General features: G+C 43.6%; 1 protein-coding gene across 8 annotated transcripts in view; it reads right to left on the bottom strand.

Annotated features, from left to right (window-relative positions):
* Window positions 1–672: 672 nt before the first annotated feature.
* Window positions 673–16,863, bottom strand: part of GOLGA2 (golgin A2) — a 118,833-nt gene continuing 102,642 nt past the window's right edge. For all 8 annotated transcript variants that reach the window (XM_040324772.1, XM_040324774.1, XM_040324773.1 and 5 more), the window contains 4 exons: window positions 14,681–14,783; window positions 10,746–10,852; window positions 10,506–10,662; window positions 673–3,021 (listed from right to left, as the gene is read on the bottom strand). In XM_040324772.1, coding sequence (XP_040180706.1) covers window positions 2,771–3,021; window positions 10,506–10,662; window positions 10,746–10,852; window positions 14,681–14,783 — 618 coding nt within the window. In that variant the 3' untranslated portion in view covers window positions 673–2,770. The remainder of the gene's footprint in view (window positions 3,022–10,505; window positions 10,663–10,745; window positions 10,853–14,680; window positions 14,784–16,863) is intronic.

The raw sequence follows: 16,863 nt of genomic DNA, 5'->3' as shown, positions 1-16,863 counted from the left end.
TAGCTTACGACTAAAAAAGAAAAAAAAGAAAATATTTTTTTTTACTCATCTGGAAATGCCTGTCGCTATGCAGTCCCACGAAATCTGCCTTTGAAACCACCTAGGATTCTGACATCATCTCCCTCTAATGCTCCTGGGAAATGTGTGTCATCATTTCCCAGGATGCAGTGCGCTGTCCAATTATCACTCCCCATCCAAGACTTCCAGGAAGTAAGTGCTTGTAGGATTCACAATGCCCACAAGCAAAATGACAACGGTGTAGATATAGTTTTATAAACTATCTTTTTTGAATAACTATGCAGATCGGCGGCGGATTGTAAAATAGTAAGTGACCAGATTTATATTATAAAAACGCAGGATGAAAGGACATACATTTAAAAAATGCCAATTGTGGTTGGAACTCCGCTTTAATGGGTGAAGGTGCTAATGAGGTCAGCTGGTAAACTCCTGCCTGTGTTGTACTGGCTTGTCTGTCTGTCAACCAGGAAGTTTCTGAAGTGATCTGCAAAATATAGCCACAGATGAGGTAGGCCTCGTTTTAAAAAAAATTTGTGTAACTGAGGAACAAAATAAGCTGGATTTTAGAAGAAAAAAAGAAGAAAGAAGAAAAAAAAAGTGAACCATCCCCCCCCAAAATGAAACCTTTGGAAAACACACAATTAAAACACAACATTTTATTTGCTGAATAGGTTTATTCAGAAAAACAAAAATTTATTTCCAACAAGATGAAATCAATTTTGCAACAGAATGGAAAGTGCAGCCCCCTGACCTGTGAAGTATCACCTAATAAATTATAATAACCCCCCTGTCCCCTATTAATAAATCTCCAATCAAGATGACAAACCAGCTTCTATAGAAGCTCCATCATATTATAGTACAAGATCCTTGCAGCGGAAAATGCTGCAGAGGTCCAGCGCCTGATCCAGGAATATACAAAAATGTTACACTCATACACTATATACAGAAACCGTTTCCGAACCGGACTCAGGAAGAGATATGAGAATTCTATTCAAGCTCCACCCACCCAGGCTACCTGTGCAAACTATCAGGACAGAGCATGATCGACAGGATGAGCTGCCAATCCTTTTTTTATCCCACAGTCATCTAAACCTCTTACTGCAATTCAAAGTTGTTGAAGATGGATAAAACAAAGAGTAACTTTTGAGGCAAAAAAATCAATTGTAGTGTCTGCACGCTCAGAAATTAAATGTATTGGCGGGCCTAAATGTTTTTTCCTGGCAAGGATGAGATTTGTGAACACAAGTGTTCTGAAAGTGCTAAGCGGTATTACTAAATTCCTAAGAGTAAAGAAAATTGTCTTTGAGTCCATATCTCGGCTCTTTATTAAAAACCCCACACAGCCATCCCATTATTGGAAAATAAACACTTCATAGGCTGCCATGTTGTGAGACCTACAACCAAGAACTAATGCCATTGCCCAATATTACAATATTGGTCACAAATGGGTCACTGTCAACTGGCTAATCATCTGCCTTAGGCTTTTTATAATTTTCAGGGCAGTTGCCCCCCCCCCCCCCAAATCCCAGCTCAACCCCCCAACACTGACTTCTGTACACAGCATGCTCTTCATGCAGGTGGGTGGAACTATCCTGCAAAGCAAATCAAGGCCACCACCACCTCAGATAGTTCTAAGAAGCCAATAGATGACTGAACTTCAGCCAACGACTGAACAATCAGATCTGGGTGATTTTGCCCCTTAAAATTCGTTCTCAGCAAATAGGCTGCATTCTCACATAAAACGGCTGTCACCAAGGTTTACTTGTCAGCTTGACTGCACAGATTACTCAATCACCCACAGACTTTGGTTTGGCTTATCCTGCTTCATAACAAATGAAAAAAATAAATTCAAAAAGGAATTATTTCGATCAAGTCATAGACGCTTAAATCATCACCTGAATCAAACTGCTCAGGAATCACTTATATGCCCCTCTTAGTATATTATTAGATTTTCCATGTTAAAATGCAAGTATAAAACCTCTCTACGTGCCTGACCTACGGTGGGGTCTGCAGCCAAAAAAAATGTAAGGGCCACAGCAACCAAGAAGAACCGCCAAAAAAACACATCCCCGTCTCCTTCATTTGGACATCCTTGTACCACGTCATACAGATTTACCAAGCAGCATGTAAAAACGTGGACAACACTGGGTAACGGCCTGCCACTGCCCTCAAAGTGAACATTCCTAGGCAGTAGTTCCTTTGACCGTCTACGATTTTACTGTTTCCATTGTCTGGTCACTCCTCCTGAGACTGTCTAGCTTTGCCCTGCCTCTTCTTTGTAGCAGGGATACCTTACAGCTTTCTTGTAGCAAAAAACAAAAAAACTATTAATAAATTAGCGCTCGAGCAGTTTAAAAATTAAGCAAGAATTTGGATGGCATAGACTCATCTGACCCAAGGAGCTACAGATTAAACAAGCAGTGCACAGTAACGAAGGATAATGCTAGTCTTCTTATGCTGCCAGCCTGTGCGAACAGGACTACAGTCCCTTGGGGTAGATATACTGGGGCAAATGATTAGGAATACTGAAAACTTCCCCCCTTTTCATGTTTTGGAGGGAAGAATCAGACCCTCCCAGAAACCAATGGTAAGGGAAGGCAGTTCCAGTTCTCAGCTGCAGTACCCACCACTCCTGCTCACCCCACCCAACCCCAGGTGACCACTCCTCCTGAGCAGCCGGAGGTCATGAGTCACAGTTCAGAGAGGAGTCAGCATGGAAGAAGTGGTGGTTTGGATAAGCGGGACTGTGATCTCAGACCACCATAATGCGGACCTCATCGTTCTCATCCACGCGATAGAAGAAGGGGATGCAGGGGTTGTGAAGAAGGGATTTGCTGCGTTCTTGTGGGTTCTGGATCTCACGAAGGAGCTGCATGATCTGCTTCGCCGTGGGGTCAGTGGAACTGGGGGTGGTATGTGCTCCTTCTTGTGTCGTAGAAAGGGGAGATGAGATCTGAGCTTTCTCCTGTTCAGAGTCCTCAGCCAAGCTGACTTCCTCCATCACTGTGAAGACAAGGTCATTATTAGGTTTACGGTGACATTTGGCATTCTGTTCTGTAAAATTTCTCCTTAAATAGTCTGTAACGAGGCCTAATAGTCTGTAACAAGGCCTAATACTAATAATTATAATCGGACAGTTTTTTGCAGTCTCTACCTGTGATAGGGAAACTATTTCCTGTCCTGGCAACAATGCAAATAAGGGAGATCTCCCCAAACACAGAAAAAAAACAAAAAAAGGTATCTATTCTAATATAAAATACTTTACTTTTTTTTTATAATTTAGTTTCTTTTATTGAGTTAAAGGTTGTTTCCACCATACAAAAAATACATATACATAAAAAACAAACTTTACTAAAATATCCATAATTGTTTATCCCCCCCCCCCCCCCAGATCTGATATTTCCGCCTTCTTATCTTATTTCAGGCTTAGTCCATTTCTTTCATAGCTACTGCATAATTCTCCGTTTGTTTAAACGCAGTCCATTTCTTCCAGGTTAATCTATATATTTCCTCCGTTCCCTGGTCCCTGCTGCACAAGTACTCCATTTTAGAGATGTAATCCACTCTCTGTATCCATTCTTTTATCGTTGGCTTCTCTATTTGGAGCCATTTTTTTTAAATCAAGGCTTTTGCAGCATTGAGCAGGGAAGGAACAAAATGGATTAAATGAAATAGACATCAGCACAACCACCTAACCTGTTTACAAAAACACATATCATAAAACATAGACAATAAAATACACACTAAATATAAAATTGACACTAGAGACCCAACTAGATAAAATGGGACTTAAGTCTTTGGACTTACTTGCTCATGTGACTTAATTCATTTTTAGCGCTGCACTGCTTTTTATACGTGTTTTATCTAAGGACTTTTTTTTTATATTGACCCCCAGTGTTCAGCTGCAGTTGTTAGGACTGGTTTTGCGCTGCCTGATTTTCTTTACCGTTTTACTGCATTCAATATACTACAGGCTAGCTGCATTACCATGGAAGTTTTCCAGTATTTATAGAAGAGAGAAATCAAAATTGATGATATCTTTTTTTAGAAGTCAAACTGTTGTAGAAGGAAACGAATTAGCCGATACTTTCAGAAAATTCAGGCACATTTTTGAAAAGAAAGTAAAAACATGGTGGGATATTGTTTCCTTCAAACAATATTTCGTGGCTAAAATCATCCCGAGACGCTTAAGGTGGGATGTCCCACCTAATGATGGGCTTATGGACGATGAGCCCATGATTAAGTGGGGGAACTTTTTCATTAGCAAGGGTTTAGAACTATTAGAGTTCTTATTACTCAGGAAACAAAGGAAAATCTAAATGTTGGAGGCTCAGATTAGAGACCTCAGGAGTACCATTAAACCCTTTAATGAATCGGAAGAATTCCTGAGACTCTCTACAGAGTTAAAAAAATCGATTAATTAAATGGGATACTGAGACCCAAAACAAAAAAAAGAAGACATTTATTGTAGATCTGGATGATTTTGGCAAGAATAATGTTTTTAAATGACAAGTGACCACTCCTGACGTGGCCTCCACCCAGATACATTTGGATCCTTCCAATGTAGACATGGCCAATACTCCACTCACTCATCCTCATGTCCTTTGACGTCCACTTGATAGAATTTGGAAAATGTGTGTACTGAAGATCAAGTTGCAGCTTTGCAGATCTGAGCCAACGAAGCCTGGTGGTGCACTGCCCATGAAGCACTTATCGCCCTGGTAGAGTGCGCCCTAACAGAAAAAGGAGGAGTTCTGTTCTTTAAACCATATGCTTGAATAACGGTCTGTCGAATCCACCTGGAGATAGTGGATTTTGATGCCGCTTGTCCCTTCTTGGGACCATCTGTCAAAATAAACAAAACATCCGTTTTATGTATCTGAGCGGTTGCCTGCAGATACACCTTTACTGCTCTCACTAGGTCTAGAGAGTGCAATAATTTTTCCTTCGCTGTCTGCAGATCCGGAAAAAAAGAAGGCAAAACAATGTCCTGATTTAAATGAAAATCCGACACCACCTTAGGTAAAAAGGCAGAATGGGGTCGTAGTACAATCTTGTCTTTGTGACAAACTAAATAAGGCTCTTTGTAAGAAAGAGCTGTTAATTCAGATACTCTTCTAGCCGAAGAGATAGCAATCAAAAAGGCCAATTTCCTGCTTAAAAGAATCAGCGGAATCTGTCAAATAGGTTCAAAAGGTTGCTTCTGCAACACAGACAATACTAAATTCAGATCCCATGGGCACAAGGGAGACTTGACTGGCGGATTGATCCACAGTACCCCCTGAATGAAAGCCCGAACTAGGGAATGAGATGCCAATGGTTTTTGAAAGAAGACCGATAGTACGATTTAAGGGTCAAATATCGGCTCTAAGGGCTAATTTCATATTAACTCCTAGCTGGCAAAAGGCGAGAATCCTACTCAAGTCATATCTTTGAGGATTCCATTTTTTCGTTTCACACCATGAAACAGACTTTATAGTAGATAAGCCTGGAAGCTGGCTTTCTGGTATTAAGTGTAGAAAGCACTGGACCTGAGATCCCTCGCTTCTTCAGAATGCGAGTCTCAGTAGCCAAACCGTCAAATTCAGCTTTTGTAAGGAAGGATGGAACACTGGACCTTGCGACAGGTTTTCCTACTGCCATCTTTATAATTTCGGTGTACCAGGGTCTTCTGGGCCAATTTGGGGCCACTAAGATTACAGGAATTCTTTCCTTCTTGATCCTGCAAAGTAGCCTGTGTAAGAGAGCGATCTGAGGAAACGCATAGATCAGTGAGAACCGATTCAACATAATTCTTAGAGCATCCGATCCGTAGGCCAGAGGATCTCCCATCCTGGACACAAAGTTGTCCAACTTCCTGTTGAACCTGGAAGCTAGCAGGTCTACATCCAGGGTCCCCCATCTCTGGCATATGCCCTGAAAGATCTTGGGGTGGAGAGGCCACCTCTCTCCCGGTGACAGCTGCTGGTGACTTAGATAGTCCGCTTGCCAGTTTTCTACCCATGGATTGCAGAGAGACAAGGAACATGTTCTTCTGCCCATGTCAAAATCTGATTCACCTCTTTCTGAATGCCCTGACTGCGGGGGCCTCCCTGGTGATTGATTTAAGCTACCACAGTAGCATTGTCGGATTGAATCCGAACTGGGTGGCCCTGTAACCTGTGTGTCTAGGTTCTGAGGGCTAAGTATACTGCCCGTATTTCCAGTATGTTGATGGGCAGGCTCCTTTTGGTTTTGGCCCAGGTTCCCTGGGCTGAAGCTTCTTCCAACACTGCTCCCCAGCCCATTAGGCTGGCATCCGTAGACACCACCTTCCAGGTGTCTGGGAGAAAGGATGTTCCTTTCCAGAAGTGTTTGGTCTTTAACCACCAACTGAAGCTTTGGCGCACCTGTGAAGACAGGCGCATGGGTAAATCCAGAGCTTGGATCTTCCTGTTCCAGCCGGCTAAAATACTGTCTTAAAGTAGTCTCAAATGAAACTGGGAGTAAGGAACAGCCTCAAAGGAGGCTACCATCTTCCCCAATAGCGTCATGCAAAGGCAAATAGACGGTCTTTTCTTTGCCTTGACCTTGTGGATCAGGTCCTTTAGCGACTTGATCTTTGGCTCTGGTAGGAATACCTGGCTTTGGGCTGTGACTATGCTCATGCCCAAATACTCTACCCTTCTTTGGGCTTGTAGAGAGGATTTTTGTAAGTTTACAATCCATCCTAAATGCTCCAGGTATCTTATTGTGGTGAGCACAGCGTGATCTAATCCTGCCTCTGACTGCTCTATCACGAGTAGATCGCCTTGATAGGCTGTTATCGCTATGCTCTGTGCCCTCAGATTTGCCAACAGAGGGGGCTAGCACCTTTGTATATACCCGGGGTGCGGTAGCCACACCAAAGGGCAGAGCCACAACCTGGAAGTGGCGATGTTCTACAGCAAACCTTAAGTACTTTTGGTGAGCGGGATGGATAGGCACATGTAAGTATGCGTCTGATGTCTATTGACGCCATGAATTCTCCACCTTGTAGGGTGGCGACCACTGATTGAATAGTTTCCATTCGGAAATGGCGAATCTTTAGGAATAGATTTAGAGATCTTAGATCCAGAATGGGTCCGACGTCTCCGTTTGGTTTTGGGATCACAAAGAGGTTTGAATAAAAACCTGAACCTTGCTCTTTTAGGGGTACTTCTGTGATCACCCCTTGAGACAGCAAGTGATCCAATCCCTTGAAGGACACTCTTTTTAATGGATCCTTGAGCTTCGGAACAGAGAAGATGGGATCTCTCGAAATTCCAGCTTGTACCCTAGGGATACTGTGGATACTACCCATTTGTCCTGGATTTCTGTCTGCCATGCCGCTGAAAACTGACGAAGCTGTCCCCCCCACTCGGCTGAGCGGGGGCGCCTCTTCATGAAGAGGTATTGGGGGTCTGCTTTTTGGCCTTTGAACCCCACAGCTTCCTGTTCTTCTGGGCCTGGTATTCTTTAGCCTTTGTGGCTGGGTGAAAATGCCAAACATATTCGCCAGCACACCATGGATCGTAGATTACATTCAAAAATGTAATGCAAAACAAATATCACAATAGTGCAACGTTTCAAAGTCACACAGGACCTCTTCGTCAGGCGAGTGACGAAGAGGTCCTGTGTTACCTCGAAACGTTGCACTATTGTGATGTTTGTTTTGCATTACATTTTTGGACGTAATCTACGATCCATGGTGTGCTGGCAAATATGTTTGTTTGATGGTTACAGTGCTCAGCTGGTGATCGTTTCAGCACCCACTTTTCCTCTATGAGCCGTTTTTTCAGGAACGTGTGAGATTGGAATATTGACTAGACTTGGCGGAAAATGCAGTCGCCACTGGCTGGAGGTAGACTTACCAGGAGTCGGGGAGAGAATGTTTAAAACAAGGTCGCTTGTTTTTCTTCTTCTCTGGTAATAGAGTGGTCTTTCCACTCAATATCTTTTGGATATCATTTTTCAAATCTTCCCCAAAGTGGCATTCGTCATGGAAGGGAAAACAAGCCAAATGCTTTTTGCATGGTGCCTCTGCTGACCATTGCTTTAGCCAAAGAATTCTGTGCATATGCACCAGCTGGAGTGTGAGATGAGATGCTTGAATTGAATCTCTCGTAGCATCTTTTGTAAAACATAAGGCTTTAGGCAAATTCTGACAATTTGACTTGTTCTGGAGGCAGCTCCCTCAGCCCCTGTTTTACCTGGTCCTTGAGGACCTGACACATGCCTACTGCATGTTTTGTAAAACAGGTGACCCAGTGATCCTTGATCATGATACAGAGAGGGAGGACATATCAAGACTCATGGCATTTTGTAGGTCAAAGAGGCTTGTGTACAAAATTGGGTCCATGTAATGGACCGTGTATACTGACCCTACTGCTTCCACTAGTGGATCTCTGTACCTGGAGACAAACCTCCTGTTTAATCCAGAAAAATCCACTTTCAGCCGAATCTGGATTGGATGATCCTCCAGCAGAATGCTCCAATGCTGAAGACAGCCAAATCAAACGATCTAGGAGGTAGGAAGGAAAACGAGACTCCTCTGACCAAGTCCCCCGCACCGACAGGGTGCCTAGGACTTCTTCCCAGCCATAGAATATGGAATGTGTCATGAATATCTTTCTAAAGAAGGTAAAAGGAATCATTTCCCGGTCTTAAGAATGGTATTTCCTCAGCAACTAAGCCAGAAAACTTGGAACTCAGCAATATCTGAATTGGTCTGTTTATAGATCTGATCAACTCGACCCGCGTTGACAAAATATTGCATTGGAAAGGTCTAAAGAGGCTACTCATAAGGTCCAGGACTCTCAAAAGAATAGAGTTGGATGGCTGGACAGTTCTCACCTACGCCAATGTAGAAAAATATAAAACAATGCATTTGGGTGGCAAAAATATTAATGCAATGTATACACTGGGGGGGGGGGGGATCTAGGATGGAAGAGGACCTGGGGGTCCTAGTAGAAGATCGGTTCAGCAATGGCATGCAATGCCAAGCTGCTGCTAACAAAGCAAACACAATATTGGCATGCATTAAAAAGGGGATTAACTTATTCTATCTGGAGAAGAGACACTTGCGAGGGGATTATGATTTCAATTTACAAATACCATACTGGTGATCCCACAATAGGGAAGAAACTTTTTTGCGAAAGGGAGTTTAACAAGACACGTGACCACTCATTAAAATGAAAAGAGGTTTAACCTAAAACTATGTAGAGGGTTCTTTGCTGTAAGAGCGGCAAGGATGTGGCATGCCCTTCCACAGGCGGTGGTCTCAGCAGGGGGTATTGATAGTTTAAAAAAACTATTAGATAAGCACCTAAACGACCACAAAATACAGGGATATACAAGGTAATACTGACAAATAAATCACACACATATGTTGGACTTGATGTACTTGTGTCTTTTTTCAACCTCACCTATGTAACCTTGGCGAATACCCGAGGTGCAGATGGCAGGGTTTATGAACTAATCGTGAATGGCTGCTACTGTAATGCTTAGGAATCACGGATGTGCTGGAAAGATAGGGACATGGGGTAAGCATCCTTTATGTCCACAGAAGCACGAAAGTCTCCCTGGTGAAAGGAAGCAATGACATTCGGTAGACGTCATGCAGAATTCCTGGCCCGAATGAAGACTTTCAGTGCTTTGTGATACAAAATTCTACGAATGCTCTCTTTGGAGCTTGGGCTACGGGAACAAGGGCAATGACACCCTTGATCCATAAGACCCAAGAGTGCTTGACAAAAATCTTCTAATCTGTGTGCGTGCCATACCTTGCCAACCTCGGAAGGTTCCAGTAAGGGAGTTGAGAAACAAAAAGGGACTTCTCTGAACATTCAGAGAGCGAGCTGACTTTGCAGCATGCTCCTTAGGCTTCTTCTGTTGGCAATATGGACCAATCACTTTTTACAAAAACTTTTTACAATCCAGCACTTTCATTCTATGCATACATACTACTGACATGAGACCAGATCTGTTTTTTGTTTTTTTTTAATCAATTCTTTATTTAATAAAGTAACCTGTTCTGGCTGACTAACCCCCAGCCAGAACATGGGGGCAAGCTATTCAATGTAAAGTAACATGTCACAGTTTGTTTTGCGTTGTACTTTTTATTTTCATGTAATAAGTAAAATAAAAGCACTCGCTGTTCAATGTTTAAAAAAAACAAAAAAAAACAAACCTAAAAACAAAATTCTGTGTCCCTCAATGGACAAGGAGGAAAATGCATTTAAAAAATGTTGCCAAGCCATTCAAATTATAATACTGGACTTGTTTTGGGCTGACATTTGTTCTATATGAATGAATTTGGATAACATTTAATATACACACTTTAAATAATCTGTGTTGCCGTTTGGTTACTGGTCCCCAATATGGCTTCCCACTTTGGATGTTCAGATTTTCTAAATTTTTTAACCGCTGTTGATCACATTTCTATAGACCAGTTTCACAGATATGGTGAAGTTTGAATCCAGTCTTACCTTCCCCATCTGCTGCACCCAGATCCATTGGTTTTTCAGTATTGAGAGCTGGAGCCACGTCTTTAAAACCTCCTGTTGCTTCTACATACTTCTTGTACCAGTCATTCCTCTCACCCACCAGCCTCATGACCAAAACCTGCAGCTCCAGTAACTTGGCCTGGGCAGAGAAGAGCGCAGAGTTCAATTACACACATAGTACAGTACAGGGAGGGCAAACAATCAAGTGCCAGGATCCCTCACCTTCATCTCCTCTTTGTCCTGAGCTAGTCGACTTATGTACTCCTCCTTTTCTGTGTGACGCTGTTTCAGGATGGCTCTCTGACTCTGATAAAGTGCAATGTATTCCCCTGTAGAGACAGATAATCATTTCATAACAGTGCCACTGTCTTTTTTGGATTAGCACAGAGATGTGACTTCAAGTTTAAATGAAAAGAGAAGGGTCTGCTGCAGCTGGAGACCTCTAGATAAGAGCAGAAGCTGGGCCAAGAAGTCTGAATGATCTGCGTTCTGCATAGACCCGAGTAAAGCTGGCCATTGAGACAGTTTTTTTTGTTCAACCAGTCGGAAAAAAAAAAAAAAACACCTCGACTTCCCCATCTACACATTTGAGGTAGCTTAGTGAAATATGCCTCACTGAGTTTTTGTATTCTGCATGCAGGAAGTACACAAGTCATTGGACAATGCATCATGCTCTACATATCATATATGTTCCCTCCTGTATTAAATGCATTAACTGTAAAAATAATTAATTATTATATATCAAAATCAGAAAAGGGAAACCAAACTGATAAGAGGCATGGAGTAGCTCAGCTATGAGGAAAGATTAGCTGAACTGAATTTATTCTCCCATGAGATTGAGGATATAAATACATAAGTCGTCCATATAGTGAATGCGGTATAGCATTATGTATTTCAAGTCATTACAAAAGGACCAGAGGGCATTCTGTTTGGAGGAAGAAAAGATTTAACCTTCACATATGGAAAGACAATGGTTCTCAACTTTGTCCTCAAGTACCCCCAACAGGCCATGTTTGAAGGTTTTCCTTTATCTTGCACAGATGCTTTAAATCAGACTCAATGGCTTGGTATTTTGGACAGCTATTTTATCTAAGAGAGATTCCCAAAACATGGCCTGTTGGGGGTACTTGAGGAAAGGGTCGAGAACCACTGCAGAAAAAGAGGATTGCAGGAAAGAAATTCACACCGTTCTGCCCAGACCTAACCACTTCCATCTACAACACTACGTTGTCATCCTCCCTAGACATACTTGCGCTTCTTTTTACACGCAGAACCAGGCCCCATCGGCCACAACAGTGGCAAACACACGACACCAGAAGTCTCAAGAGACTCAGCCGTGCTCTTGAGCGAGCATGGCGTAAATCGAAAAGCCTGAAAGACTTTACCCTCTACAAATCTGCCCTTCTCAAATACAACTCCTGCCTCCACACTGCTAAACAAACCTATTACAATACTCTCATCAAAACGCTCTCATCCAAACCTCGTCAACTGTTTTCTACCCTTAATTCCTTACTTCACCCCCCACCAACTTGCTTACCGCTCAACAGATTGCCAACCATTTCAAAAAGCAAAATTGACAATTCGCAAAGAGATATCCAATTTTCAAATTCCTCCCAACACATCAGGTCCAACACCACACTCAATACTCTCCTCCTTTTTCCCAGTTACCACAGATGAAGTTGATAAACTCCTCTTCATGGCTCACCTCACTACCTGTCCCCTGTCCCTTTCCAATTACTGCGACCACCTTCCCGCTCTATCCTCAACTCCCTAAACCACATCTTCAACCTCTCCCTCTCCTCCGTCACCTTTCTTTCCCAGCTTAAACATGCACTGGTTACCCCCATACTTAAAAGACACTCACTAGACCCCACCTGTTTGAATAACTTATGACCCATCTCCCTGCTCCAGTTTGTCTCCAAGCTCATTGAACGCCTTGTCCATGACCGAATGAGTCGCTACCTCACATACAACAACCTTCCCGACCCCTACAGTCCAGCTTCTGCCCACAACATTCTATTGAAACTGCCCTACTAAAACTCACCAATGACCTACTAACTGCTAAAACCAATGGCCATTACTCCATACGCATACTCTTAGACCTCTGCTGCCTTCAACACAGTTGACCAACCTGCTCCTCAGCAAATTACACTCCCTTAGCCTCTGTGATTCTGCTTTATTCCTGGTTCTACCTATCTCAATGCATTTTCAGTGTCACAACTCCATCTCCTCCGCTCCTCTTCCTGTTGGGGTACTACAAGGCTCTGTGCTTGGGCCCCTTCTATTCTCAAGCTATACCTCTTCCCTGGGCCAGTTGATAACCTCCCATGGCTATCTCTCCTCTCCTCACGGATCTCAAACTTAGTTAATGACATATCGGTATGTATGTCACACCACTTCCTCAATCTTTCTAAAACTGAGCTTGATACATTTCCTCCTTCATGTCCCCCCCCCCCATGACTTCACCATTAATAACACAACCATTGGTCCTTCCACACATGCCAGGGTGCTGGCTATAATCCTCAACTCTGACTTCTCCTTCAGTCCTCACATCCAACCACTGGCTAAATCCTGCAGCCTTAACCCCCGCAACATCTCCAGAATTCGATCATAATGACACCACAAAGCAACTTATTCACTCCTTGATTATTTCCCGCCTTGATTACTGCAACTCTCTCCTTAATGGCCTACCCTTAAGCAGGCAATCCCCCCTTCAGTCTATTATGAATCCTGCTGCTAGACTAATACACCTCACTAACTGATCCGTGACTGTTGCTCCTCTCTGCTAATCCCTTCACTGGCTTCCCCTACCCCACTGTGTAAAATTCAAAATGCCAACCATGACAAACAAGGCCATTCACAACATCGCCCCCATCTACATCACCAACCTCATCTGCAGATATCGCCCAAATCGTCGCCTCTGCTCCTCCCAGAACCTCCTGCTCTCTAGCTCCCTTGTTATCTCCTCCCATGCTCGCCTTCAGGACTTCCCCAGAGCCTCTCCCATTCTCTTGAACTCCCTGCCCTGATATGTTCAATCAGCCGCTATCCTGTCAACCTTTAGGAGATCCCTGAAAACTCATTTATTCAGGGAAGCCTATCCCACACCCACCCAACAACTGTCCCCGAGCCACCCCCATCAAATCATTCTCCGCAGCGATTACCTTTTGTACCACCACCCCCTCCCTTTAGAATGTAAATTCTACTAGTCTACTAGCAGGGCCCTCCTATACCTTCTGTATTGTACTGTAATTGTTCTGTCCCCCCCCCCCCATTATACATTGTAAAGCGCTGCGTAAACTGTTGGCTCCATATAAATTGTGTATAATAATAATTCACACTGTGTATGGCCTGCCTTAGAGCTTTGGAGAGAGATAGGTAAACACTACAGATATATGTACTTTGCTCAGATTCCATGACTGAGGTTTATGTGCACTTAGGCCCGTTTCACACTGTTTTTCGATCAGGTCTGCGGGTCAGTTTCTCAGGCAGACCTGATCGGAGCCTCCATTCACTACCATGGAGCGCTGCATATCAGCGGTGACATGTCCGCCAAGAACCGCTGCTATCCGATTCGATCCTGTCCCTGAAATCCAGATGGATGGTGACATTATTTTCCATCCATCTTGAGGATCAGAACAGGTGGTACGTTTTCATCCGATCTCTCCATAGAGGAGAGCGGGGCTCCGATAGGTCCATCTCAGCACAGAGAGCTGAGACGGACCTGTCATCCTCCTGCACGGCGGGGATCAGTGAGTCAATCCCCCGCTGAGCCTTTGTGAAACCCTTAAAAGATAACATTGTATAAGTTTGGTTAAGAATTTAAGTATATAAGAAGATTGGTGCACAGGCAATGACAAGCACCAACAACCACACAATATTCCTGGAGGCGGCCATTGCTGTGCTCTCTTTTTAAAAGCTAGCTGCTTCATTGTAATGCTTTGGGTCACAGAGCCAAAACTTAAGAAATACTTATATTCTTTACTTGCTCTGGGTTTGTGACTCAGGACTGGCAGGACAATGACATGACAAGCCTTTACAAATTGAAATGTCTCAGCGGCAGCCTCCATGTTTCTTTTTGGAAATTCCCCTAAAAGAAAATAATAAATTACTCTCTCTCCCATTATTCATTAAAGAGAAGCAAAACAAGCACAAACCAATTGTGTCCGTCTCCCCCGACAGCTGGATACAGCGATGTTCCAACTCTTCCACCCGTTCTTTAAGTTCCACCCGCTCCTGCATCAGGCTGGTGAATCGAAACTGGGACCAAACAAAGGCAGAGAATGAAATTTATCTACCGGACAGAGTAAGAAATCAGAAACACACATACTGTTCAAAGCCACTACAATATATTGTGACGGAGTCGATCCTTCAGCAGCATTCTATCACCATCACACAAACACACAAGTGTCTCATAATAGAATCAAGCTAACATTTTTAACTGTTATTTTGCAAAAGCTGGCCATAATTGCTATAAATCGGATTGTAAAGTCTGTCCACCCTCCATTAGATTTACCAAAACGATGCAATATGAGGACCTACCTAAACAACCCTTCCAATTCATATCCAATTAGGCAAGCCCTTCTTGCCCTTCGTGCATGCACAGTAGGGAACTGGCTGTGAAGCTACAAGGCTTCACTGCCGATTTCTATTACAAGCAATGGCGGTGGCGGCACACAAGGGCCTATGGAAAAATCTGCTGGGGTGCTGAAATTGCGGGATCCCTGGACAGGCAAGTTACCCCGATATTAAAAGTCAGCAGCTACAGTATTTGTATCTGCCGACTTTGATTTATTTATTTTTTCTAAAGGAGGCTGGACCTTCTCTTTAAAACAGTCGTCTCTAAATGACATTCAAATAATGTGCGCAAATGCTAGAGCTACACGATTAATCGTTAAATCAAAAACGCGATTCAACCCCCCCTCCCGATCTTAAAAAGCATTTCCCGAGTTTAACCACTTAAAGAATAAACCTTTATCCGACGCTTATTGCTTACACGTTAAAATCAGTATTTTTTGTTAGAAAATTTCTAATAACCCTCAAACATTATAAAATCTATATCTATCTATATATTGTTTTAGCAGAGACCCTAGAGCAGGGGTGTCCAAACTTTTTTCAAAGGGGGCCATATTTGATGTAGTGAACATGTGTGAGGGCCGACCATTTTGCCTGACATTCTTTGAACCATTAAAGGGTCACTAAAAGGATTTTTTTTTTCTTTAAAATAACAAACATGTTATACTTACCTCCACCGTGCAGATCGTTTTGCACACAGTGGCCCCGATCCACGTCTTCTGGGGTCCCTCGGCGGCTGTCTCTGATCCTCGCCGCAAGAACTCATCACAGTCATGCGAGAGAGCTTGCATGGTGATGAGTCCTTGCGGGCACGCTCCCGAGATACAGCGAGCGGCCATAGACGCTCACTGTATCACTCAGTCCTGCCCCCCTTGGCGCACCGCATCACTGGATGTGATTGACAGCAGCGCCAGCCAATGACTGCGCTGCTCTCAATCCATGCGCTCTAGCCAATCAGCGGCCAGGCTGAGTGGCAAAGAGGATCTCGGGACCGAGCACGGGACTTTCGAGGGGTCAGGTAAGTAAAACGGGGGCTCGGGGGGGGGGGGGGGGGGTCATCATCAGATGTTTTTTCACCTTAATGCATAGATTGCATTAAGGTGAAAACATTTTTTTCTTTACAACTCCTTTAAAATTCGGTCCAAGTGTGTTCCTCCGAGCACTAATACACACCAAACAAGAATTCTCTTGCCTTTGTGGCTGTGTGCGAGTAAAGAGATGAGCTTGGGCGTATTATTTAGATATACTGTATGTATTGGTGTATAACACACGCCTTCACTTTAAGAGCGAAGTTTCAGGAAAAAAATATAAAACATTTAATAAAAGAACTGTGAAGCAAAATAAGGGTCAGTGCCTATCTGCAGCCTCACAAGTGCCCATCTGCAGACCCACCATTGTCATGAATGCACGCACGATTTGCCAGGAATGCACGCACGATTTGCCAGGAATGCACGCGCCATTGCCAGGAATGCACGCGCCATTGCCAGGAATGCACGCGCCATTGCCAGGAAGGCACGCGCCAAGAATGCCATTGCCAGGAATGCACCCGCCAATTGCCAGGAATGCACCCACCAATTGCCAAATATTAATTACAGGAGAATCTCCTGTTTACACAGGGGCCTCTTTAATAGAAAATCCCGCCTCCTTTGATTGACAAAACAGTCCAATGGCAGCGCGGGAATTCCCATTACAGAGGCCCCCCGTAAACAGGAAATTCTCCTGTGTGTGTACGGCGGCGGTGCTCGACCCGCCTCCTCTCTGCTTC

Source organism: Rana temporaria, chromosome 9 (assembly GCF_905171775.1).
Source record: "Rana temporaria chromosome 9, aRanTem1.1, whole genome shotgun sequence".
Taxonomy (NCBI): domain Eukaryota; kingdom Metazoa; phylum Chordata; class Amphibia; order Anura; family Ranidae; genus Rana; species Rana temporaria.
Note: the sequence above shows the minus strand (reverse complement) of the source record. Positions and strands in the feature narration are given on the sequence as shown.